This window comes from Vicugna pacos, chromosome 9 (assembly GCF_048564905.1).
Source record: "Vicugna pacos chromosome 9, VicPac4, whole genome shotgun sequence".
Classification (NCBI taxonomy): domain Eukaryota; kingdom Metazoa; phylum Chordata; class Mammalia; order Artiodactyla; family Camelidae; genus Vicugna; species Vicugna pacos.
Genome location: NC_132995.1, coordinates 75416920 through 75443356, shown reverse-complemented (window position 1 = coordinate 75443356; position 26437 = coordinate 75416920). Strand labels below are relative to the sequence as shown.

The window sequence follows — 26437 nt, the reverse complement described above, 5'->3', positions numbered from 1 at the left end:
TGGCAAGCCCTTTGGGGAGTGCTGTCCTAGGGTACTAATTTTGAAGAATTAGTTCCAAAAAGTCTTTCTAGATTCATGCAAACACCACCTCGTCATTTTGTCATACTGCTTTTGTATCTCCTTCCACTTCCAGACTTTTGCTAGCTTTGTTGTTTTCACACTGTCAAAGTAATGGATCTCAATATTTACCACCTATCTTTTCAAATCAGGCCCACATTTCTTAGTTCTTTATGTTGAACTAAGTAACTACCCAGTAACTTTTTTTTTCAAGAAAAGATTATGAGAGTAGTATCCCAGAAATCTTTTAAAACCAAAAAGTATCAATCTATTGTTCCTTCAATATATTCGGATGACATATTGTTTAGCTATAATATTTGTGGGTCACCCAAACTCAGAATGTTACAGACCAGCACTAGGACAGCTCTCTGCGGGGACGCCAACGCTCTCTAGCTGCGCTGACACGGCAGCTCGCAGCAACACGAGGCCATTACGCTGCTATAACTAAGGGACTGGTTTCAATTGTTTAATTAAAATCAATTTATGTTACCACACGGGGCTGGCTAGCAGCCATCATGTTGGTGAGGGCAGCATAGCCATTGCTCCACTGGGTTCTGGCGTTGGACGTGCTGGGACAAATCTTTTAATCTGCATATTTGAGTCTTTCACAATCTCAAGGACCTCTTCTAGCACGTTTCTCTCCATTTGTTGTGGGACACCAGTTACTCTGAGTGTTGGATTATCTGTCTGTCATCCGGACTCACTAGCGGGTACTTGTTTTACATCCTTAATCCCTGCATTCATTGCGATCCCCTCAAGCTTTTCTTCTGTGCCAATACCCGCCTCCCAGCACTGTCCACTGCACGCTCCTCTGTGGCTTCTGCAGGGACGTCCTGGGCTTCGATCTGTGTCCTTAGTGGTACAGTTCTCCTTCTTGTCTCACTGACTTTTCATTATCCCATCTTTTGATTTTCTAATTTTACTGAATTCACGTTCAGCTGTTTTGTAGCATGAAGCAACTGTAAGTCCTCTCGTACACGTGAACCTCCTTCCTGCTGGCTGGGGTCTTTCTGATCTGCTTGAATGGCCGTTCTCTTTTTCTCTGTTGTAGCTGCTGTGCTGTCTCTTCTCATCATGCTCGCGGCTGGGTGACTGTCTAGGCGCCCAAATGCTCTAATGATATGCATTACTTATTAACTCTCCTTCCATCGTATTTAAAATCTATTTGCTGTGTCCCCCAGGTGGACGTCTGTTCTCATTTCTCTGGCCCGAGGGGCAGCATGGGGGGAGGAGCAACATGGCCAAACACGGGTGCTGCTTATTCTTCGGGGACCTTGTCAGACACTTTGTGTTACCTAAGCGGGGAGACACGTGTCAAAGCCTGGGCTTCAGGATTCAGATCCTTCCCCAAATTCAGGGTGTTGTCCCAGGGCCTTCACTTGAATTAAAATTCAGATGTTCACTTCCTAATCTCTTTTGCTGGGTTGCTCCTTCCAGAAGTTTCTACGGCTCCTCAGTCTGACAGTTACACACGCATTTGCCTTCTCTCCACATCTGGGATATGAGTCAATCCTCTGGGGGTCCTGCTGACTCACCTGTGCAGCGTGGGGATGCAGGGGAGGGGGAGACGGCTGAGGCTGGAAGCCAGGCTCCAGAACAGCTTCTTTCTTTTCTTAGCCGTCATGTGTAAGGTTCACTGCATTAGGCTACGGTCCTTTTCCTCTCAGGATGCTTTTAGCAGGGAAGTATTCGTCTTTGAAAAATTATTTACTGTTTGGTTAGATGGTTGAGATAGGGGATTATGAGATCAGTTTCAATCCACTTCCAGGTCAGCATTTATTTAAAAAAATGAATCTTCACACCTGAAACTTGTATAATATCAACTATACCTCATTAAAAAACAAAAAACAAATAAGTATGTGAAACCTACCTACTGTAATGGCAGGAGAATATTAAACTCTCATGTGCACGGCTGTCTCCTGTCCCCTAAGACTCAGTCAGCAATTATTTTTTGGTCTCCTGTTACATGCCAGTAAATAAGACAAACAAGGTTCTAACGTATTACACGTGGGTGTGAGTTAATTTTTAAAGTGAAGACAGTTTCAGACGTTGATGAGGGCTACAATAAATATAAAACATGATGATGAAACAGAGCGCAACAGCATTAGGAGCCCCCTGGCCAGGGAGGGTCTCTGTGAGTGGATGGCAGTGACGGCTGAGATGCAACGAGGAGCAGGAGCCAGCGCGGGAAGGTCGGGGGCACCTGCTCCAAACGCAGGGAAGAGCCAGAGCAAACGCCTTCGCGCAGGCGCGCGGCTCAGGAACAGAGCGGGGTCGCCGGAGCACGAGGCGGTGCGGCTGACGGCGCAGGGAGGCAGGCAGCAGGCGGACGCGGAGGCGCGGAGGCCCGAGAGGGAGCGCCGCGCTCCTGCGAGGCGGCCCCGCTGTCGTCAACGCTGTTTTCCTGCAATTACTGGTAAGCGCTAATTCTCGTTTCCATTCTAGCAACGCTTACCTTAAAAGTGACTTAAATGTATGTACCTTAAAAAAAATAATGGTAATCATATAAATTCGCACGATATAAAAAGTGCCCCTTCCTCTTCTGCACCAAGCCCTTTCCTCTCCCCAGAAAGAGCTCTGACAGGTGTCCCAGCAAACGCCCCAACATTTAAACACACACACACACACATGCACTTTTTAACATGCACGAATGGAGTCACCACACACACCAGCTACAATTCTTCTCATTTAATATGTCTTGCAGATCTTTCTTCATTCTTTCTTAAAGATGCAGACTTTTCCAAATACGGGCTTACTATGGTTTTACCCAGTCTCCTAGTGATGAGCAGTTACCAGTATTTTAAAATAATTACAACACTGTTAGGTTTATGCATCCATCTTAAGAAGTTACATAAAGAACACAAACCAAATCTAAAATAGAAGGAAGGAAATACCAAAAGGACAGGAATAAAACGGGGAAAAGTGGCTTCTCGTTCAAATTTGCTCGTCTGCTAGAACCCTGCTGGCCAGCGGTGCTAGAAACAGTGGCCAGTGGAAGTCAGTACTGTCGTCTCCTTTCCTGAGCCTCTTCAGACGTCTAACGCCCCGCCCAGTTCTGAACTGAAACTCCTCTTTGGTTCCTGAACTTTTATATAGTGACTTTAGAATAGGAAATCAGTACTCCGGGGACTTGAACATTTTAAGCCTGACAAAGTAAAGCTTAAAACATGGTTTACAAATAGACATCACGCCCTTAAGGGAAATAACAAACAACTAGTAATCTCCCTACGCCCTCTTCATAGAGATTTCAAAATAAATCTAAGGTTATGCATAGGATGTGGGTTTCTCACTGGGAGCAGCCTTACAGAAGGCTTGTGGTGTCAGAAGGGTCATGACACAATGCAGGTTGCTTAGTCTCAAATGCAAGTGTAAAGCTTACATTAAAAGAGTATTTTAAATTACATCCCCAGATGAGAAACGTAACAAAGAGAGATTATGCTACGTAAAGATAGATACAAGCGCTCTCTCTCCTTTGTAAAAGTTAAAACTATTTCAGAGACGATTAAAAGGAATTTTCTTGACTGTTTTAAAGGTTAAATAATACTTTTTTTTTCAAGGCTATATTATGAAACTATGTTCAACGGTCAGAGGCAACCATATTAACTTGCAGCAGCAGGGGCACAATTTCTAAGGTCTAATTTGATACTTTCAATTAGCGCAAAATATATTCAGCAGATTATAACTGCATGTGAAATTAGTATAGCAGCAGAAAACACAATGATTTGAGTAAACCCGTGACAGTTGATAAGCAATCACTGTAATTAATCAACATAACCTTACTGAAACACCAGCAGCAACCACTAAGCTTTAGTCAGTTATTACTGATTTGTACTTGGCCCTAAGAAAAACTAATCAGAACAGTAAATGTGGGAAATGGTAGCCTCTCTATGACTTCACGGTGACTCATCTGAAACATCTAAAAACAAATCACTCTCATATTATGGCCTATTGGTAAGTTTCCAAAACAGTTTCCTGTAATTTCAAGTCACAAACAAAAAGGTTTGAATATTTTTTCTTTTAGTAACTAGAAAAAAATTAAAGCACATATAAATATTTTTTAAAAATAGTAAGGTAAGTTGAAAAGTATGGAAGAGAGAAAATGAATCAAAAATTTTTCTCACTACTAAGACTGATTTAATTCCACTTCAGAAGAGAAACACACACGTTTTTAAACTGATGTTTCTTATAGGATCTGCTAAATACACACATGAAAAATCAGCATTTGCACAAGGTCCACAAAAGCCAGAAAACATTTCTTATAAGTCAGTTTAATTAGAAACAGATCAATTCTGTGACAAATACTTAAAATTCCATATAACTGCAGAGGTTCCTAAAAACCACAGAATTGTATAAACTGTTTTTTGTAACAGATTTTTCAAACAGCTTTAGATTTACGGAAAAACTGGGAAGAGTTCCACACACGCCCTCGCAGTGTTTCCCCTATTAACACCTTCTGTGCTGTTATAATTAATGAATCCATATCAATACATTGGTACTAAAATTATAGTTTATTCAGATTTTTAGCTTTTTTTTTTAACCTCACGTCCTTTTCCCGCTCTAGGACCCTACGTAGGACACCACGTTACATTTAGGTGCCATGTCCCCTCGGTTCCTCTTGGCTGTGATGGTTTCTCAGGCTCTCTGTGTTTTTAACGACCTTGACAGCTTGGAGGAGTGCTGGTCAGGCATTTTGCCTGATGCCCCACTATCGAAATTTGTCTGATATTTTTCTCGTGGTAAGACTGCAATTTTGGGTTACTGGAAGACCAAAGAGGTGAAGTTCCATTTCATCACATCCTATCAAGAGCATGTACTGTCAGTGTGATTTACAACTGCTGATGCCGACCCTGACTACCTGGGTGAGGCCGTGTTTGTCAGGTTTCTCCACCGTACTTACTCTTTGTCCCTTACCTTTTCCATACGACAACTTTTAGAAGGAAGTCATTGTGCACAGCCTACACTTAAGGAGCAGAAATTTATGCTACCTTTCTCGAAGGCAGAGTACCTACAAAAATTAATTGGAATTCTTCTGCATAGACATTTTTCTCTGCTCCTTCATTTACTGTTTTATTCAATCATTATTTCTATCAGTATGGATTCATGGATATTTATTTTACACCCTGAGTTACAACCCACTACTACTTTAAATATATTTTCCTACTTTAAGTATTACTCTACCTCTGGTCACTGGGAGATTTTTCAGTTGGTTCCTCTTTGTCCCTTTCACGTATTTCTGTTAATGTAGGGCTTTGTTTTGGTTTGGTTTCGAGCACTTCCTTACTTTCTGACATTGCACGACGCTCCGGGCTCAGCTTGCACACTCCCTGTTCTCGCCCTGGAGTCAGCTACTTCTCCAAGGAGCCTTGGTTTCTTTCACTGGAGAGTTGGTATTAGAAACCAAGATCTCTGTGTGAGGTGTGCATAAACTAATTTTTAACAACACCAAGATGATCACTGATAGTGTGGTAATTAAGAGTCTAATTTTCCTTCGTTAATTCTTCTGATGCTATCAGAGCAGGTGCTGGGAATCTGGATGACATCCTTCATTCCTAGATACAGCAGTACCTTAAAAACCGCTAGATACATAATCCCTGTGTAATTTAAGTGCATACTAAAGTTGGAGACCAGAGACTCATCTGACTACTTTATTTAAAAAAAAACTCAACAGCATTTACAGTGCCTAGTGGCGAGGCAGCAGACTGGGTAAGACACTCCATACACCTGGCTTCCTTTGCTGAGAGTTAGTGCTAAGGCCACATAAGGATACAGAAGAGCTCGTTTTCTAATTTAGAAATGCTTAAACATTTGAGAAGATCATTAAAGAAAAACGAAAAGTATTTTAGTATTTAAATAAGTTGCTCAGAACAGAAACCACTGCACTTAAATGGGGGGAAAAAAACTCCCCAGAAAGAAGCCTGTTAGTCGAGAGTTGGCATATGAACTCCCACCTGCTGTGAAACCATTAATAACAAAGTAGCCAGGAAATCAGAAAGCAAAACTGAGCACAAAGCTTTATGATAAACTCACTCATTTAGTAACAGTAGCTTTACATTATTAAAATATATAATATTTTTAAGTTAAATGGTGAAGATTTTATCACTTCCTTTCTATCTCTATCAAAACTGCATACTGATCTGGGCACACTGATTTAAACATCACTCCCTCATTTTATGTCAGAACAGAATTCTGAGTGGGCGTTTTCTAAGCCAAGAGTGGTTGGGGTATTGCCCATCTGAGGCATCCCTAGAGGTTATCTGTTGGGCAAACTAACGAAAGCGGGTAAATGCTACCGGGTACCAGGAAAAGAACAAGAAGCTGGATTTGAGTAGAACCACAGCTTTAATTTTAAATTTAAAACTTTCCATTATTTATAACAAAGCAGCATTGATTTTTATAGATGTGCTCAGCCCACAGAAGCTTTTAATATGATTATGACAAATTAATATGTTTATAATAATCAAAACACAAATTCAATTCCAGGTTAAATATCAAAAGGCCTGGGTCCAATTTCCATCTGTTTTCCTCAACTGACTGAGGAGAAGTTTCCTCTTCTGCGTTTTGCACCATCACGTGGAGGCGGAGAGAGTTCTATACGGTATTAATGTAAAAGAAAGTCCTCAAGTAGTGAGTAACATTTGGATCAACAGAATAAAGGTGGAAACTTCCTCTAAGAGAAGGAGGGAAAAAATTTCAACCACCATTTCCTCCCACCCAAATACTATAAATTCCTACAAGCATTTTTTTTTTCTGAATCAAGTTCAAATGAAACTTTTCAATAGGTTAAATGTCATCCAACGGATCACTCTTCTGCCCAAAACCCTCCCATGACTTCCCACCTTACCCAGAGAAGGACCAGAGCTCTTAGCCCCACGCAGTCTGCCCTGTTTACCCCCACACTTCCTCTAACCTCCCCTCCTACTCCACGCGGGGACTCAGACACGCCCTGGCTCTAGGCTCCTTGTCCTTACTGGTCCCTCTGCAGGATACTCTGAGGACAAATCCGCATGCCTTACCTGTTGCAAATCTTTGTTTAAATATCCCCTTGGAGGAGGGTGAGTCTAGTTCAGTGGCAGAACGCATGCTTAGCATGCACAAGGTCCTGGGTTCAAGGGGGAAAAAAAACCCCTTCTAATGAGCCTTTCCTGACCACATTATTTAAAATAGCAACAGTACCCTGCTCTCAACACCCTAACCTTCCCCTTTCCTACGTTTATTCTCCACTGTATCCGTCAACTTCTAAATCGTACACTATACAATTCATATGTCTTGTTCATCCTGCTGCTTCCTCTACCATTAAGCTTGACGAGGAAGGGACTTTTTGTGTATTCTGTTCACTAATTCTTATCAAGAATTTAGAAAGTGGCTAGCACAGAGTAGATACTCTATAAATACTTGTTGAATGGAAGCCAATACCCCATTTAAATTAACAATTTAATCTGTTCTTCACATTTGGGCTTTTAAATGAGAATGATGAAAGCAGTGTGAGATGGTGTGAGAGAGATCTGTAATTAAGTGGGGTCAGAAGAGCAGAGACAACCAAACTGGCTGGATTGGCATCATCAGGGAAGGCCGATGACAGTACGTCAACTTTAAGCTGACCTTTGAAAGGACATCAAGATCAAAGGAGGAGAGAAGAAAACAGAGTGGATCTCGATGACAGGTTTGAAGAGTTCTCCACTAGTGCCTTGTGGCTCAGGCACAGGTGTATGCTGGGGAAAACAGGAAATCAAGACAGAAAGGGAAGCAAGAATCAGAGCAGGAAGGACCTTACTGAGAAAAGCCAGAACTTGAACTTTGTCCTGAAAGCCATGGAAGCGACTGAAAGATTTAAGTGATGGACAGGGTAACAGCGGCAACAAAGTTATAGGAGGAAGTGGATCTGCCAAGACAATTCATAAAACCACATGACAGGACTTACAACGCTGAAGAAAAAAATTTCATTTTAATCCTGGAAAGAATCAAGTTAGAGTGGGTTTTCAAACACAACAAAATCTCACTTTAAAATCTTCTTTACACTTCAGTTTCCTCCACTGTAAAATGGGGACATTAACAATAACTAGTGTCATGTGACTGCTGTGATGATTAAATAAGTGAATATACTTAAATGGCTCATAGTACTGCCTGGCATGTTTTAAGTGTTCAATGATGCTAGCTATTAATCCTTCCATTATTAATATCCTGGAAGAATTAAAGTTACAGGTAATAAAGTCTATATTCTCAAACATGGTAAATACCTAAAAAATGAAGAGTACGTTAAACAGTGGACAGAAACAAGCTCACTCAAGTACACATTTTAGAAAAAACAAAAATCCAAAGCAATTCTTAACTTGAAACTATACATAATTCCTGGAAAGGGGTACATTCATTATCTGGGGTGGGTAAAAGTTATCTTAAAGGGAACTCAAAACACTTTCTGCGTTTGCCAGCTTGGCTGTAATTTCTGGAAGCCCCTACACCGCTGCACGCAATCTTTTACATAAGGTCATCGATGAGCTGACTTCCTGGCGCTAACTAGGGAAGAAAGAACACTTGATATATGCTTTCTCATTTAATTCCTAAAGCAGATAACTTTAGGATCCTCAGTTTTGAATGAGTAAATTCAAAATTGGGTTAAATAATTTGTCAAAGATAAGACAGCTAATAAGTGGTCTGTCTTCCAAACCTATACTCTCAACCAATACAAAATCTCCAGCAATGATAAGAAAACAGAAAGGCTAAAGTTGTGACCACGGAGTTATTTAGGATTCTGAAGTCCCCCTGCTCCCAATAATAATTAAATCTCTTGCTCCTTTTTATTCTGATCAGGGTATACATTTGTCTCTGCAAGCTTCTTATAGAAAGTCCATCAGCCTGAGCAATTCAATTAGCTTGTCAAGTGTACGTGCAGATAAAAGGAAAAACTACCTCCTTTAAGAGACAGCCACCAGCAGCAGCTCACATGAAAAGCCGTGAACACCAACAGTAAACGCACACACGTTTCCAGAGGTTTCACGTCTGCTCAAATAATAAAGCAACACACACACAAAAACAAAATCTGTTCAATGGCATTTCAGAGAAGGGACCCAGGCTCAGCCACTCCTCCTGTTTAATGATAAACACACTTAGGCAGAGTCTGCACTCATTTCCTCCTTCCCAGTCAGTAGTGACGTGATGATGAAAAACGCAGATTGATTTATCTGTGAACACAGTGATAATCCCTGAGTTTCAAAAATGTGAGTAATCAAATTACATGAATTAAAAATCACTCATCGCAGAAACAACAGATGAGTGAATTATTATATTAACTTCTTCAGATACAACTATTTCAGCAGTGGATATACGCCAAGCATTGTGCACCAACACTGAGGAACACAGCAACTGGATAAAACAGGCAAAACTGCACCTCTTGTGGAGCTTCCACTGTGGTGGGGACCATCCTGGACAATAACAACAACAAACATGTATAATTTATAGCAAAAAAAATTGTCTTGAAGAAACATAAAGCAGCGTAAGAGTACAGTGATTAGGAAGTGAATACTATTTCAGATAGAAATTTGGTCAAAAGGAGCTTTACCTAAGAAAATAACAGACACCTGAATGAAGTGAGATTATACAGTATTTCAAATTCATAATGATAACTCTGAATTGTCCAAAAATATTAAAATGATACGCATGATTTAAAAAATATATTTAATGGAACTTCAGAGTTCAACCGCTTAATTCTGCAGGGGTGTGAGCTGCTCCTAACAAGCGTCACAGTAGACTGGTGACTAACATCCATCAATAAGCGCCTTTCTGTCTGAGGAGGAGGAAACCTTGGCAAAACTTTTTACAAATAGCTCAGGAAAACGGCTAAAATTTGAAAGCTGCTACACTTAAAAAAGGTTAAATTCACTGTGAGACACTAATATAAAACAGCTCCTCCAGAGATGGGGGAAAAGGCATTATTATAAACAATATTAAGTATATGAAGTGTCGTTGTCTCTTAGTAACATGGGGGCCGGGGGAGTGGCAATTATGAAGTTCAAATCAGACCTGAAAATTTCAAGTTGACTGAAGGATCTTTGCAAATAAATTTAATAAACTTCAACCTCATTAAGTATCTCTACTACAGAATGCTACAGTGTTTATAAAAATGAGTATATTTCTTCATCTATTTCCTCATCTAAATGAGACATTTACAAAAGTATAATTTTCCTAACTATGTTAAAAAAGCAGGTCTTATTATATCAATAATATTACGTAATCACATAATTTACTACAAATAAAGGGTTTGAAAGACTTTGGTTTGTGGGAAAAATTTTTATTCACAAGAGAGTAACAGTAATTAAGAGAGTCGGTCTGAAGAGATTTGAAGTACAAAAATAGTTTACTAAGTTGAGTTCTCCCCCTAGTGGAACTTGAAAATGATCTGACATTTCCACTGTTAAAAATAACCTAAAACGTTATTCTTATCATTGAAAAAAGAGTCTCAGGTTTCAACAAAAGATCCGTTTATGGATCTTAACCTGCATTTAATAAATATATAATTGAGGCTGAATCATTAAGACACTGACCGAAAACACATTTATCAAATGTACCAACAGCAAGCTAGCCCAGGACAACTCAGTAAGCAGCAGTACCTACAAAGCAGAGGACTAGGGGATACAGAAAAACACAGCAGTTTACGAAGAACAGCATGAAGAATGGTACAGAATTTTTTTTTAATGTGAACATTTTGTGAGGAGTGTGTTTGGATATGCAGTGGGGGAGCAGAGGGAGGAGGATGGGTGGCAATGGTGAAAGAAGACGCCAGAAATCCAAGCTTGGACAACGATGAGAAGATCAGCATTTGTGCTAAGGAGTTTTGATACAGTTTGGTAGGAAAAAGGCAGTGAATAAAGGTTTTTATGTTTAGAAAGACAACGCTGGTGGCTCTGCAGAAGAGCTCAGGCCGGAGACACAGAAAGTGGACAGAAAGTTGTGACGTTCAAGTGGGACTGGGGAGGTGAACTGAGGGCGTGCCAAGAGGGGCAGAAAGGCTATCAAAGATTTTTCTTTTAAGTTTCTGAAATGAGTAAAATTACCTACGATACAGTTTTAGATTTATTTAGGTCTTTAATCTTTCAGAGGAAGTGAAGAGCTGGACGGAGTACTTTGATCTGTGTGAATTATTAGGAACGATCTGATGGCAAACCTTCAGGAGTAGGAGAGTTGGTGAAACACTGGTAGGAACGCTAACTAGCACAAGCACTCTGTACAAATACTTTGGTATTCTCAAACAAAGCTGAAAGTCTGCATACTCAGCCCTGGTAAATGTGACAAAGGACAAGAAACCCATTAAGTGAAGTTCCTACTAAGCTGAACAATTCGATAAAAGATGACACCACTGAACAAGACTGAGATACAAAAGATTAAAAACATTTTGGATGGAACAGAGCACATTTGATTTTAAATCTGCTGAGTCTGAAGTGCTCATACAACTTACAGGAGGAGCTATCTACCTACTCTCCATTAAAAACACTGGTCTCCTGATCAAAGACAAGATAAACTAAAAAAACAACAAAAGACAAGTCACAAGTGGGAACAGATACCTGTAAAACCTAACATCAATATATAAAGAACTACACAGACCTAAGAAAAAGATAAACACCACAAAAGAAAAAACACATACAAACAGCTTTAATAGGAACTTTATAAAAGGTGAAACCCAAATTGCCAACCTCATTAGTAATCAGGTAAGTGGAAATTAAAACCATGATGAACTATCACCGCATACCCACCAGACTGGCAAAAATGAAAACATGTGACACCACCAAGTGTTGGGGAGGATGTGGAACAACAGAACTTTAATACGCTGCGGTTGGGCGTTTAGACTGGTACGAACACTTTGGAAAGTGAAGTTGAAGTTTGCATGCTTGGTGACCCAGCCATTCCACACTCCAGCATACATGCTAGAAACCTGTGCACATGTGGTCACTGTAGTGTACCAGGTTGCTCATAATCACAGCATTGTTTATAACAGTCCCAATCTGGAAATTTCCAAATGACCACTAATAGTAGAATGGATAAATACATGGCGATATATTCATAAAATGGAAAATGTTTCAAAAATAAAAACGATGACTTACTAAATCAATACTGAACAAAGAAGAGGCACAAATGAAAATATTCATCATGACTCTATACAAAATTCAGAAACAAGGAAAACTAAACTCTGTTGAGAGATGCATGTGAAGAGGGCACTACTACAAGGAAAGCAGAGAAGCGGCTGCTATAAAATCCAGGATGAGGGAGCAGGGCGGGGCGTGACCCGGGAGACTCCTGGGGTTCAGGCAATTCTCTATCTTGACCTGAGCAGTGGTTAGAGAGATATTTTTTATACACATTATAATGCAGCCTTGCTATGAACTTCTCCGTATTCCGTGTTCCTAATTTTTTCTATGGTATAAAATTATTGCTTAGGGGAAACATGCCAGGGCTGGAGATAGTTAGGATTCACTGTTGTAAAGACGGCTCCTCAAGCAGGTAAGTGAGACCCTTCACTGTGCACTGAGTAGTTCTTAAAAGTCAAAGAACTTGATTCTCAGAGGAATACAAACCCTCAGAACTAGGAAGGCTGGAAACAAAGTTCAACATGAAAGAAGAGTCAAAAGTGAGTGGTGCTAGGAAAGCCACGAGCAGAAAGAACGCAGAGAATGAAGGGGTCAACAATGACAAATGAGATTAAGTCAAAAAAATACCGAAAAAATGCCAAGGAACTGGCAATTAGGATTCCAGCAAGCACTTAATCAAGACTCACTGAAGCCAACACACTCCTATAAATAGTAAAAATTTTGTACATTTTTTTTTATTTTTTCAATAATGTAATGTAATACATGTTACATCTCATTTTAAATAAAACATGCAGCACACCAGGTCCTTCGTTTTAATTAGTATTTAAAAATTAACAAAAAGAGTGATTTAAATCATGTTATTCTGTGTCTAAGATACACAGAAATATGGCAAAATTTTTATAGTTTTCATGATATAAAAGTACAGACTAAAATGAGAATGCGTATGATTGCATGATTTAAATAGCTGATTACAATGTAGTATGCAGCTGGTTCTTGTCGGAAGTTTTTCTGAATATGTGCTACTTTCTGGGGAATATTATCAACAGAACTTAAAGGATACCATTTTATAAAATTCTACAAATTACAATGTGTCGTGATTACTTTTGTCCAGATCAAAAGATGAGGCTATAATATAACACGTAAATCTTAGAAATTAATTGAATTTTGAATTAAAATTTAAGAACAAAAATGTATTTCAGGTGGGAAGAAAATTCTAGATGTTGCAGCCAAAACTGTAGTATGGCTTAGAACAGAATACAATTTAAAAACTTGGAAGAAATAAGATTTTAAACATACACTTTGTCCATATTGGAAACTTACTACGTTATACTGTACAGTAAGTAGGACATAATAAATGACAAAACCCATGTATTTTTAAAGCTTTGAATTTTCTTTTGAAAATAGCTTTGACAATAAAGAAATGTGATCAATTGTCATAGAAAAATGGACTTGGAGCACAGGCAACAGGAGGAAAAACAGGTAAGCTGGACTTCAAAAATAACTTTTGTGCATCAAAGGACAGTAGCAAAGCAAAAAGGCAACCACGAAATGGGAGGATAAATCTGCCAAAATGTCTGCGTGTATCTGACGAGGGACTGACACCGAGAGCATGTGAGGAACTTCTACAGCCCAGCAACAACCCCACTAAACACTAGGCTAAGAGCTTGAACTGCCATTTCTCTAAAGACAACATACAAATGGCAAACAAGCACACAAAAGGATGCTCAACAGGGAAATGCAAATGAAAACCACAATGAGACACCACTTCACGCCCATTAGCATGGCTATTTAAAAAAAATTAATGAGTACCGGTGTGGATGTAGAGAAAGTGGTCCCTGTGCACTGCTGGTGTGAATGGAAAACGACGCAGCTGTGATGGAGAACAGCATAGCAAATCCTCAAAAGCTTAGGCACATAATTACCGTATGATTCAGCAGTTCCACTTGTGGGTATAACCCCCCCCAAAATGAAAACATGCTGTTTGGACACTCACACTCACAGCGGCGTTATTCACAAGGGCCAAAAGGTGGAAGCAACCTGAGTGCCCATCAATGGGTAAATGGGCAAACAAAAAGTAGCAGGCACACGCAACGGAATATTATTCGGCCTTAAAAAGGAAGGAAGCTCTGCCATGAAGCATGCATGAACCCAGAACCCAGATGACATTATGCTAAGTGAAGTAGGCTGGCTGCAGGAAGACAAATACCCTATGATTTTACTTCTGTGAGGAAGAGTCAGATTCACAGACAGACAGTAGAATGGTGGTTTCCAGGGGTTGGGAGAGTAGGAGGATGGGGGGTTGTTTAATGGGTGCAAAGTTTCAGCTCTGAAAGATGACAAGGCCTTCTGGAAACTGACTGCACAACGAGAATGTACTTAATGTCAGACGACATTTTAAAACTGTAAATTTTATGTGTATTTTACCGCAATTAAAAAAAAAAGGACTTGGAAATGAGTAAGTGCTGAAAACAAAATCACAGTCATTAGGATGAAGACGTAAGTCGCTATCCAGGTGCACAGGGAAGGGGAAATCACTGTACCGTTTTGACACGAGCTTAATCACGCTGCTACAGTACCTGGATTTCGAGCTCAGCAATGTGCCGCTGCAGCTCGGCCACAGCGGCGATGCCGTCTGCCTCGCGGAGTCTCACAGCCATCACTTCTTCCTTGTTCTAGGGTGGCGAACAAAGCAAACCCAAAATAAACCAGGTAATAAACCAAACCAATGATAAAACATAAACACTTGTAACATGCCTCAAATTTAGAAAGTAACAAACAGACCCCTGATCAAATGAGAAGAAAAAGCCATTGTATCTTGAACTTAATGCAAAAGAAGAATAAATACACAGAAGAGCATTCCATCTTTAAAACTATCCATATAAATATTGCTCAAAATGCTTTATTAAAAGTAAATTAAAATCTTTAAAGTTACTGGTGATTATGAAAACCATTGGTTTTTCTTATCTAAGAACAATAACTGAGAATCTTCAAACATGTTAAGTAACTGGGACAACAGATTAACAGGGAATATAAGCAACTAAGAGTACGTTAGCGAGATAATGCTGTAAAAATGACATTCTTTCTGAGGCAAAAAATGTTAACGAATATTTACATTGTACTACAAACGAAAATAATAGAACTCAGATTATCCTACACTTCCAATCTTCCTAGGAAAAGCATAATATTAAATTTTACCACCACAAAAGTTCACAAAGGAAAAACTCTAAAATCGTATTGTACAATATCCATGCTAAATATTACTGATGCAGAAGTAACAGAATGTGAAAAAAATATGACAGAGAAAATAGGGAATACAAACATACGCTGGTCCTTCATTAACTTCAGTTGAAATTTAGCACTTAGTTTAAAAAATGTGCAGCACAGTGACCATGGGAGAAATTTAGCACCTGATGGTACTATAATATGAAAATTAAAAAAAATACTAAATCTAGTAAATGTATAAAAATTTCTAAATAAAAACTATATTTATTCTCTTAACTTGGAAGAGATACTGATATTTCACTTTGAGAAAATACTGCTTTAAATATTTCACCATCTTGTATGTGGCCAGAACACGCAGTCTTTGTAGTCAGTGCTGTGCTGGAAACAGCCAGCTCTCAAGCAAGTGTGTGTGTGTGCGTACGTGTGTGTGTTCACACATAAGCTTATTATATGTTTTAATACAAACTGAAGCAGAGGGTGTACAGTACACAACACACAGGTAAGACATACAATACTCATTACTGTAAATTCTGTGCAGTCAGTACACCCTCCGAGAACGCTTTCACTAGTTCTTGCCAAACTCTTGTTGCTATAAGTCACCTATCACTGAAACTAAGGGAAAAGTGAAGTTTTGATATGAAGGTTGGTTAATTTTTGTTCATGTTATCTCTTCTGACAATGGAATTATCATTCTGATAATAGTAATCAAGTACTGGAAGAAAATTCCTCAGTATGTTTATGCTATTCATAACGTAAAGGCTGAAGACACAGCACAGGTTTTAGCTTTAATCTGCATTAACAGTCTAGAGTTGGAGTCAAAAACTCTTCCTCAAAGGACCAGATAGTAAATAATTTTAGACTTGGGGGAAGTACAGTCTGTCTCAACTACTCTATCTGCCACTGGAGTGTGAAGGTGGACACAGATACTACATAAATGAATGGGCAAGGTTGTATTCCAATAAAACCCTATTTTTAAAAACAGGCAGCCAGACAGATTTGGAATATGGGCTATAGTTTGCCAACTTCTGGTCTAGATAATCAACAAAACAATAAATCAAGTCCTGACTTGCAGTTTGCCAGTTTATGTGGTATAAATGCCTTCATCACGGCTCCTTTCAAGCTGACACTACGTTAGTGAACATTAACGAACTTAACATTAATAGCGCACTATTACATGGTATTTCCACCATATAGATACAATGAGTATAAATAACTTCAAAAGATAATAATAAACTGTAAATAATAATTAGAAAATGATGAAGTTTCAGTATTTATTACCTTTGTTTTACCATAACTTAATTATGTTGAATAATTTAATTTTTAACATGGCCGTTTAACCACTGTGTCGCAAAATTCCTGAAAATTTAACAATTAGTTCTTGCAAGCCTTTACTAGCCAGGCCCAGCACACCACTGTGTCTGTGTTTAACAAAATTCAAATCTCTTTCTGTCATTCCCTTATTGTAAACGCTTCAGTGGCACTCCACAGATCTCGAGGGAATATCGTAGGCCCTCCTGCTGGTGCCCAGGATCCTGCTGGATCTGGCTCCCTATTACTTTCCTAGCTTCGTATCTTACCAGTGTTCCTCACCACAGTCCCCTCCAGCTAGGATGACCCTCTTTTAGTTCAAACCACCTCCTGTTCCTTCTCACTTCTGCTCTTCACATGTGCTATTTCCCTTTGTCTAGTGAACCCTGTTCCCTTTCCTGGACCAGGAACTCCTACACACCCCTAAGGCCTCACTTCATCGTTCCTTCACTAGCTTTGCTTAAACTGTGACCCTAATAGTAAACTCCCATTACCGTACCCTGTTTACCTCCTCAGTCAAGGCGCTGCTCACGCTGCACTGCAAGGGTGCGTCCGTCTGCATCCTTTGCCAAGAGAAAGCCCTTTGAGGACAGCGACCGCTCCGACAGCCGGCCCCCCACAACCGCGCGAGTGAGCCCCCTAAACGCTCACCCCTTGGCTTTAGCTAAGCCTTCTAGGTGGCTGCGACGCGTGAGACTCTAAACCAGAACCACCTGACTAGGTTGCTCCTGAATTTCTGACCCACAGAAACTCTGAGATGTTAGTGGCTGCTGTTATTTTAAGCCACTAAGTTTCAGAGGTAATTTGTTAAAAAGCAGAAAATAAGGAGTATGTTTATACTCTAGTAACTTTAACATTTCATAGAAATTATATCCATCAAGTAAAGAACCAAAATACCAGACATCAATTTTCTCTTTATCTTCCCCCCTCTCCAGTCTAACCACTGAGTCTTGCTGGTTCTCTACAAAAACACTGAATTGGCCTCCTTCGCCTGAGCTCCAGGGCCCAGGCGAGCAACTCCGCCTCGATGGTCTCACGCCAGCTCTCTCTCCAACCCCACCTCAAATCCGTCTCCACACACGGCGGCACGTGTGTTCTTTTAAAGAACAACTGCGTTAATTGCTACAAGCATGTTCTCTAATGAATGCTAAAATTAGTTACTGCGACTTTAAGGATATTTGCATAAACTCAAGATAGTCCCCCCCATACACAACTTACATATTAATTACTGTGGTGGCCTTACTCGGCCACAAATTCTTTGCTACCCTTTCTTTCAGGAGCTGTAGCCTGATGTCTCTTCCCCGACTTGGGCCACTGGCTGAGCTTAGTGACTTGCTTGCGAGGAACAGAATATGAGGGGAAAAAAGCTTTGTGGTGGAGAAAGCCGTCAGACAGGACCTTAGTCAAACGATCGAAGTCAACGGCACCAGACCCGAGGTCTGTGAACACAGCGTCCCCTCCACACGACGCGCTGAGAAGGACGCCTCATCTTGTGTTCTCTCCTGAAGCATCTCAGAACCTTGGTCTAATCGTGGGAAGACATCAGAAGACACCAGATCGAGGAATTGCTACAAAATCCCTGACTAGTATTCTTCAATCGTCACAGTAATGAAAGAAAACTCGGAAACTGTCACAGATCAAAGGAGAATGAGACACGGTGGGGAAATCTGAATAAAGTCTGTAGGTTAGTAGTAACATTGCACCAATGTCCACTCCTCAGTATTGATAAGTGTATCGTGGTTATGTTGAAATTAGGAGGGGCTGATTAAAGGGCATATGGGAACTCTCTGTACTACCTTTGCCACTTTACGATAAACATAAAATTATTTCAGAGTTAAAAGTAAAAAAAATCTGAAGCAAATACAGCAGATCAAAAACTGTATGTTTCTTTCCCACTTAAGACCTTTCAGCGGCCTCCCCCAGTACTCAGAGTAAAACCCAAACTTGTTAGCGTGGCCTGTAAAAATCTGTATGCTGAGTAGAGGAGTCCTGGCTCACCTCCCTGGCTTCATCTCACTCAGCTCTATGTGACATGCAAGACTCAGCAACCAAGTCCTTCCCTGCCTTTGAGTCTTGAACTCTTGACTCTCTTCAGGCAAAGACCTTCCCCCGACTCTTCGCATGGCTGGCTCTTTCTCATTCTTCAGGTCCCAGCTCTGATACCCTCTCCTAGCTCTTGATCTTCATTACCCTTCTCCCTACCTCCCACTCTATAGTGCATCATTAGCAATGACCTTTTCTATTTTTCACATATTGTCTCACTAAACATTGTGTCCAGCTTCTCCATTACTGTATCCCCAACGCCTACAGGAGTAACCGACAAAGAGAAGACACCCAAATATCTGACAAATGTGTAAGTAGACGGATGGTACTGTTCTTTAAAGTCTCATAATCTCACCTCCTCCCATCCCTATTTGAGAATCAACATGTAAATTATATCTACTTAAAATGAAAAGATCTGGCTACACCACATGTGAGTAACACGATGAAGAAACAAGCACTATTACACGCTGCTGGTCAAAGCAGAAAACGGTACAACCCTAAGGGGGGGTATTTTGACATAATCTATGAAAAGATTTTTTACCCATTGACCAAACAATCAAATCTAGAGCAACTTTTCCTACAGGAATGTGCAGATGCACCTCTATATATCTGAAACTCCACATGAACCCTGTCTGCAGTAGCAGAACACTGGGAGCGACCCACGCGCCCAGCAGCGAGGGCCAAGCCGAGCACACTGCGGTCCCTCCACACAAGGGGAGGCAGTAAGAGTGTTCACGCACTGATACTGAAAGATCCACAAAACACACTGACCCAAAAAGGAAAAAAGCAAAATATCGTCTGCTAACTTTCGTGTAAGAAAGTGAGAAGAAAAACTATGCACTTCAGCTGCTAGTATCTGCCTGAAAGGGGGCATGAGGTGCATCAGTGCCACCCGGTGGGATCTGAGGCAGCGCCCACCACGACGCAGGGTCAAAGCCCCGCACCGTGAAGCCCTGACGTGCAAACAGCCACCCTAAGCAGGGTAAATGAAAATGACAAATGACTACGTATCAGTTCAAAACAGGTTATGCCTCCAGACAAATCTGTGTGAAATTTATGAAAAAACGTTCAGGTTTCAGAGTGTCCTGGGTGTTCCTACAGGGGATCTGACTTGCCCTGTTCCACCTGTAAGTGGGAACATTCGAATTCAGTTACAGAGGGAAAGTAACACTGATACTGAACACGTGCATAAATGAAAAACAGCACGAGCTTTAAGAATTACTCATCAGCAAGTCATAAGCTAGAATCATATAAAACCAAATGAAAATGAGTCAGGTTTATAAAACTGAAGGACTGACTCCCTTGAAAAATTACGTTCGTCCCTCATTTGTTTCCACGTAACAAGGTAAAACACATATATTTAACCAGAATGTCCTAGATGCTAAGGTAACAGCACTGGTCACTTTTGAATCTGCAAAAGGCATCACAAAAGACTGACTAAATCAACATGCAGCTTAAACATGGGGGAGATATCAGAGTCAGTGTATGGAACACACCTCACAGAGGTATTAATGAAAATCTTTTAATTAAATAAAATCTCCTATCAGTTCTTACCTTTCTGAATCTAAGCCCATTACTTACATAAATTCAAAGACAACAATTATTTTCATCAGCAAAATCACCAAATATTTATCTCCAAAGAATAGTTTGACTAAAAGGTGCTGAGGCATTTGAGGAGTAATGTTAAATCAATATGTTAAAGGAAAACATACACCAGTAATAAAAAAAGACTAAAATTTAGTTCTTTATTAAAAATGTCAGCACAGACACCAATGCGTCATGAAAACTCACCAGGTATCAGTGTGAGTCAGACTGACATAACCTCACGTAACATCGTTTTATTTTTAAACTAGTCTAGTCACATCCTTCAAGAGGGACTGACTCTTACGTTAGTGCAAATTTCAGTACTGCCTACAGATTTCTGTCAGTGCAAATTGTAACAGCCATGCATATTTATTAGGATGTAATTTCATCTCTGGATTTCAGTGACACTGATAAACCACTCAAGCTTCACTCCTGGTTTTTAGTGACACCAGAACGCGTTGATGGAATTACAGCTTTATATGTACCACTGAAAGTCTCGTTTCTTATCGTAGAATAATTAGGCTGGAATCCCTAACGGGCATCATTCCTACTCTTTTACCACGGAAAGACGGCTGTGCGGCTTGTTTTTAAAATCCCGTAGCTCGTTCTCAGTAGCCCATTCCAGTGGTCACAGTCGTCTCCTTAGTGATCTCACAGACCCTCTCCGTCCAGCCCACTTCCCGTCTCCCTCTTCTCCCTCACTGCTGCTATACTGTAAACTCATTTAAGGAAAAACTGTGCTTGCATTCAAAAACTTCTCCATGCTTTATGAATCCAAATGTTTCCCCCCCCAAAGAGAAAAAGTGATTGAAGTAATAATGTGGAAGGTACACAATTTCCCAAACCTGCTGGCACACGCACCTCTTTCGCTGTCTACTCTACGCGGAAAACATGTGCAAATACTGACAGCCCAGAACAAGGTGCCCATCAAAGCAGAGCTGCCTTGGCCTCTCTTTCTGGTTGAGACATTAAAAGACTCGGTGTGAAGGGCTACAGGTCAAAAGAGATAATCAATTTTCAATTACTTGGTTAACTTAATTTGTGCACCGGCATTTACCCAAGTGGTTGACAATGTACGTTTCCTGCCTGAAATCTACCCAGAACAAGAAATCTGGTCCTAAAGCAACTGCCAAACTAAGTTCAGGAAAAACAGGAAATAGGACTCACTTTTTTTGGTTTTATAACAAGGTTCTCAATGATGAGACAAAAATGAAGAAAGGCATTGTTATATTGACAAAAAACACAAACTTGCTAGTTGACATGTATTTACCTTGCACTCAATCTCTGCTTGTTTGCGCTTTGCCTCACTTAACTGGGTCAGCAGCCCTTTGTTCTGTGCAGAAAGACACTGCACTTTCTCCTGTAGGTTGTTTACCTCTTGCTCTGCTCTTCGAAGATGATTACTGTTGATCTGGTTCTAAGAATTAAAAATAGAAATACTCACAATAGAGACAGAAGGCCTGAAAAAGCTTATAAATTCCTACCTATGCATTTTATGCCTCAACAATATTTTTTAATGTTATTATTAGTTACAGGTCTATTTTATTCAACAAACAGTTAAATACTTTTAAAAAAATTTAAAAACTGCCTTAAAAATGAAGTCACCCAAACGAATACATAATGTTCATATTAGAAACTCTCAATAAGGCTCCATTTATGATTCATAAAGTAAGTATATACAAACTAGAAGGGTGTTTATACAGAACTTGAGGGTATTAATTTCTGAAACAGGCAATGTGGTATAAAATAGATACAGGAACAGGGTTAAATGATGAATTTAACTCCTTTTTTCTAGTTCCCAAAAGAAAGGACAGACTGGTCGAAAGGTATCATAACCATTTACTGGACTAGACACCCTGTGACGTTACAAAATCCATCGTGTGAACTTCTACATTCCTATAATGTACAGCACAGTATGTTTTCAAGGCATATGGACTGGTTTTGAATTCTGGCTTGTTATTTGGTGCTTAAGTAATCCAGTCAGTATCTCTGAGTTCCTGTTTCCTCATTTGAAAAATGTATATAAATATTATCTATTTCTCATTTGGCTGTCTTTAGAATTAAATCAAATAATACATGTAACAAAGCTTCATATACTTCTGCCCTTCCGGTTCTCTATGACAAGTGACAGTGGAATACTGCTGGGGCCTGACCATCTCTGAGTGACGGGCAAAGGGAAGACCCAACGATACTGAGAAAGCCCTTCGGCAAACCAGCCTCCAGTCTAAAGGTAAGATCGCTACGGGAGCTCAGAGCCCGTGGTGCAAAGAGTGCAACCGCGGGAACAACAGACCTCCAACCAGCCCGCCCTCCTGACTGGATTTACGCAGGTCTCCCACACAAAAGGCCCAGTGGAAGGAAGGCTGTGCCCACTGCCAGGCATAAAAACCGTCTACCTTAGTCCACTGTCCCACACGAGATACATATCTAGTTTTCAACAAAAAAAATTGCAAAGCGCAGGAAACGGTAAAAAACAAAACACTTGCAGAGACAAAGCAATCAAGACACCCAGCCTCATGTGAGACCCAGGTACTGAACCTGGCAGGGAATTTGAAGTAACTGTGATTAATATGCGAAGGGCTCCAAGGAAAGGTGAAAACACGCAAGGTCAGACAGATAACAGCAGCAGAGGAATAAAAACTGCAAGAATTAAGCAGAAATGCTAGAAGTAAAAAACACAGTAACAGAGGCAAAGAAGGCCTTCAGTGGCTAATCAGACAACGCACAGAGTGAAGGGAAGAATCAGTGAACTTAATAAGAAGTCAAGAGAAATATTTCAGTCACTAGAAACTGAAATACAAAGAGAAAAAATAATGGGAGAGACAAGAACAGAGGCTCCAAGAACTGCTGGACAACATCAAACAATCTAACGTAAGTGTGACTGGAATCCCAGACGGAGAAGAGAGTGTGGGGAAAGAAGTATGGGACAAAGTAACGACCAAGAATTTTCCACGTTTCACGGCAGTCACAAATCCGTAGGTCCAAGAAGCTCAAGGAAAAAACAAGCAAAAATCACATCAGGTCACACCCTACTTCTCCAGGAGACTGTCCATTTCGCCGAAATACTCAAATTTCAAGTTGTTCAGAGAGTATTTTTAAAAAATACTTTCACTGGGTCTACATTTATGTCCCCTTTTTCATTCCTAATAGTATATATTGGTGCCTTCTTTCTTTCTTGAAAAGTCTTACAGAAGTTAGCTACGTCTTACCAAACCAGACTCAAAAAGAAACAGAAAACCTGAGAAGACCTGTAACTCTTCAACAACTAGGATCAATAGTTACTATTCCCATATAACAAAACAGAAAGACAATCCTGCTTAAAGGAATGAATTCCAGCAAATACCTAGGTCATGGGTAACTCCAATCTTACATAAAACTTCTGAAAACAGAAAAAGGTAAGACACAACCCAAAGCATTCACCAAGCTGACTTAGTAATAACCTTGGTACCCAAAACAGGTAAGAGTGTCTCTCAAAAACAGAATTACAGTACACGCTAACTTAGGTACAAAAAAATCTAAGCCATTAAACACCCAAATCCTGCAATGGAAATGGGTTGTGCACATCTCCGTGTCTGCATTCTGTATCACAAACTTGTCCTTTAATATTCTGGTAACTGCCCCTCAGTATAACTGATTTCTTTGCTGTCCTATGTGCTTTATTTTATGTTGTTAAAAACCACTATTTTGAGAAGGGGTCCATGGGTTTCAGACTGCCAAAGGGGCTCACGGCACACATGAAAAAGGTGTAACTCCTGTACTGAAGAAACTCTGAGAGGTGTGCACGAGGAGACCTACGAGAACGATCAGAGCTGCAGCGCTGTTTGTAACAGGAAAACTCAGAACAAAGGAGAGAGGGCCTCAGTAAGCAAGGTACACTCACCAGGTGGGCCTTTCTAAAAGTCATCAAATGAAGGAGCTGGAGCTACCTCATATCAACAGGGACAAACCTCTTAATCTGAATGCTGGATACATGGGTGCTTCACACAACACTCTTTAAATGACTAATACACCATTAATATTTCACCACACTATTTTCATTTATTTTTCTCCTTTTGCTATGAGAAAATTTCATGCATCATCACCAGCTCATGCACTGACATTTAGAAATCATTTCTCTTCCAACAAAATCCATCCAAAATCATATTCATTAATGTGCACAGTTACGCACAGTGCAAAATACAAATTCCTTAGGAAGCCTTTCCTCAAACCACCTGTTCGGCATTAACTGTCCCATACTATTCTCCACAGCAATTTCTATCAATATCCTCTAATTACAGATTTCTGAATTATATATATGTCTTCCAGTTTTATTAAGATATAGTTAGCATACAGCTCTGTGTACGTCTAAGGTGTACAGCATAATGACTTGCATCTACTGCGAAATGTTTACCGCGATAAATCTGGTTAATTTCTGCCACCTCATACAGTGCACTGTATTATATACAGCTTTGCATGCTTGATTCTCAAGTGTTAAGTTCTCTGCTGGCTGCACAGTGCTCTGTATTCACAAGTTCTCAAAACCACATTTGTTGAGTTTGATTCATTGAGCTGCAGCTACTCCGAAATAAATCCTGAACAATGGCTTAAAAGCGGTGCTTGTGTCTTTAATATCTATACTGACACAAAATTTGATTATACAAATAAAACTTCCCATTATAAAGCTGGATTTCTACTTTTCAAAGTCTTGCTGTTATTGTTAATTACAATGGAAAATAACTTTGAACAGTGTAAAACAGGATGTATTTATCCTAAAGAATTTACATATCCGTGTCGTCACGTTCGTGGTAGGATGACCACTTTGTACCTGAGCGTGCAGAATGATACGTGACATAACTATGCCCCCTACTGACTGAATAAGGATCCTGAAAACCAAGTAACATTACATAGAATGTAGAACATAGGCCACACAGATGTGCCGCATAAAAACCAAGTGAACAGATGAAACTTTATAATGCAAATGGACTCCACAGAAAGGACTCCACAGATCTTAAGTGTATCTGAGACAGGATTTGTTAGAGAAAGGGCAGACTTGAGAGTAAGTGTAATATTGGAATTAACTGCTCAGTCACCACATCACACAACTTCAGGGAGCACCGTTCACATTCTATTCTACATCAATGGTTCTCAACCAGGGGCAATTCTGCCCCCCACCCCGGGACATCTGGATTGTGCGGGGCGGGGGGTGCTTCTGGTCACCGCGATATGGTGGGGGGCGTGGTGCTGCTGAGTAGAGGGTAGGGGGATGTGGTTTTAAGCAGAGGCCAGGGACGCTGTGGAACATGCTACCAAGCACAGGCTGGCACCCACAATAAGGAAGCAGCTGGTCCCAAATGCTAACAGTGTTGAGGTTGAGAAATTTTGCTCTACATGAGTATTCCTTTTAAGATTATGCAACAAGGAAACAAAGTTAAACAGAGTTTTATGACTTGCTTAAACTTTGCTGAATGGGTCAAAGAAGACATCAAATCTCTGATATCAAAGAAAACAAGTTTTAGACCTTTTTATTTGGGCTAGAAAACTGCCGTCTAGACAACTTCATACATCCACCTTTTAGCTCTGTTCTAATGACGACACAATCTGTGCACAAGCTTTTGATTTGCTAACAGTATTTTTTAAACCTACTGAGTCTTCCCACCATACCTGTGTTTCCATTTCCATCATCCTCTGTTTTATTTCTCTTATTTCTGCCTGTGTTTCAGCTTCTCTAAGTCGAATGGTCATCAGTTCATCTTGTAACTCATTCACAGCATTTTTCTTAGCAGGGTCTTTCCACCTCCCAGTAGTACGAGCTAAGTGGCGCTAAAATACCAAAAAGTATTTTTCCAGTATCAAAATAAGGGTCAACTTAACTAAACTTTTATTTCAGGCTCAGTACTATATTAAGCATTTTATATACATCATTTTATGTAATCCCCAAAAATCTTAAAAGTGAAACTATTTTTGCATTATACGCGTAAGAAAATGGAAATCATGATTAAGTGACTTCAGAAAAGTCACACAGCCAGTAAGCAGCAGATCTGGGACTGAAAGTCAGAGTTCAGCTTTCCTTTTTTTTTAATTCTGTGGATTAACTGTTGTGAAGAATACAATTTTCACCCTAATTTTTTTATAAGACAGATTTTCACATTATTTTTAATGAAATCCCAAGA

At 40.0% G+C, this 26437-nt stretch overlaps 1 protein-coding gene across 10 annotated transcripts in view; it reads right to left on the bottom strand.

Moving 5' to 3' along the window:
* Positions 1-26437, bottom strand: part of EVI5 (ecotropic viral integration site 5) — a 162185-nt gene that overhangs the window by 39607 nt on the left and 96141 nt on the right. For all 10 annotated transcript variants that reach the window (XM_072968221.1, XM_072968217.1, XM_072968220.1 and 7 more), the window contains 3 exons: positions 25929-26087; positions 21559-21705; positions 14708-14803 (listed from right to left, as the gene is read on the bottom strand). In XM_072968221.1, the coding sequence (XP_072824322.1) occupies positions 14708-14803; positions 21559-21705; positions 25929-26087 (402 nt within the window). The remainder of the gene's footprint in view (positions 1-14707; positions 14804-21558; positions 21706-25928; positions 26088-26437) is intronic.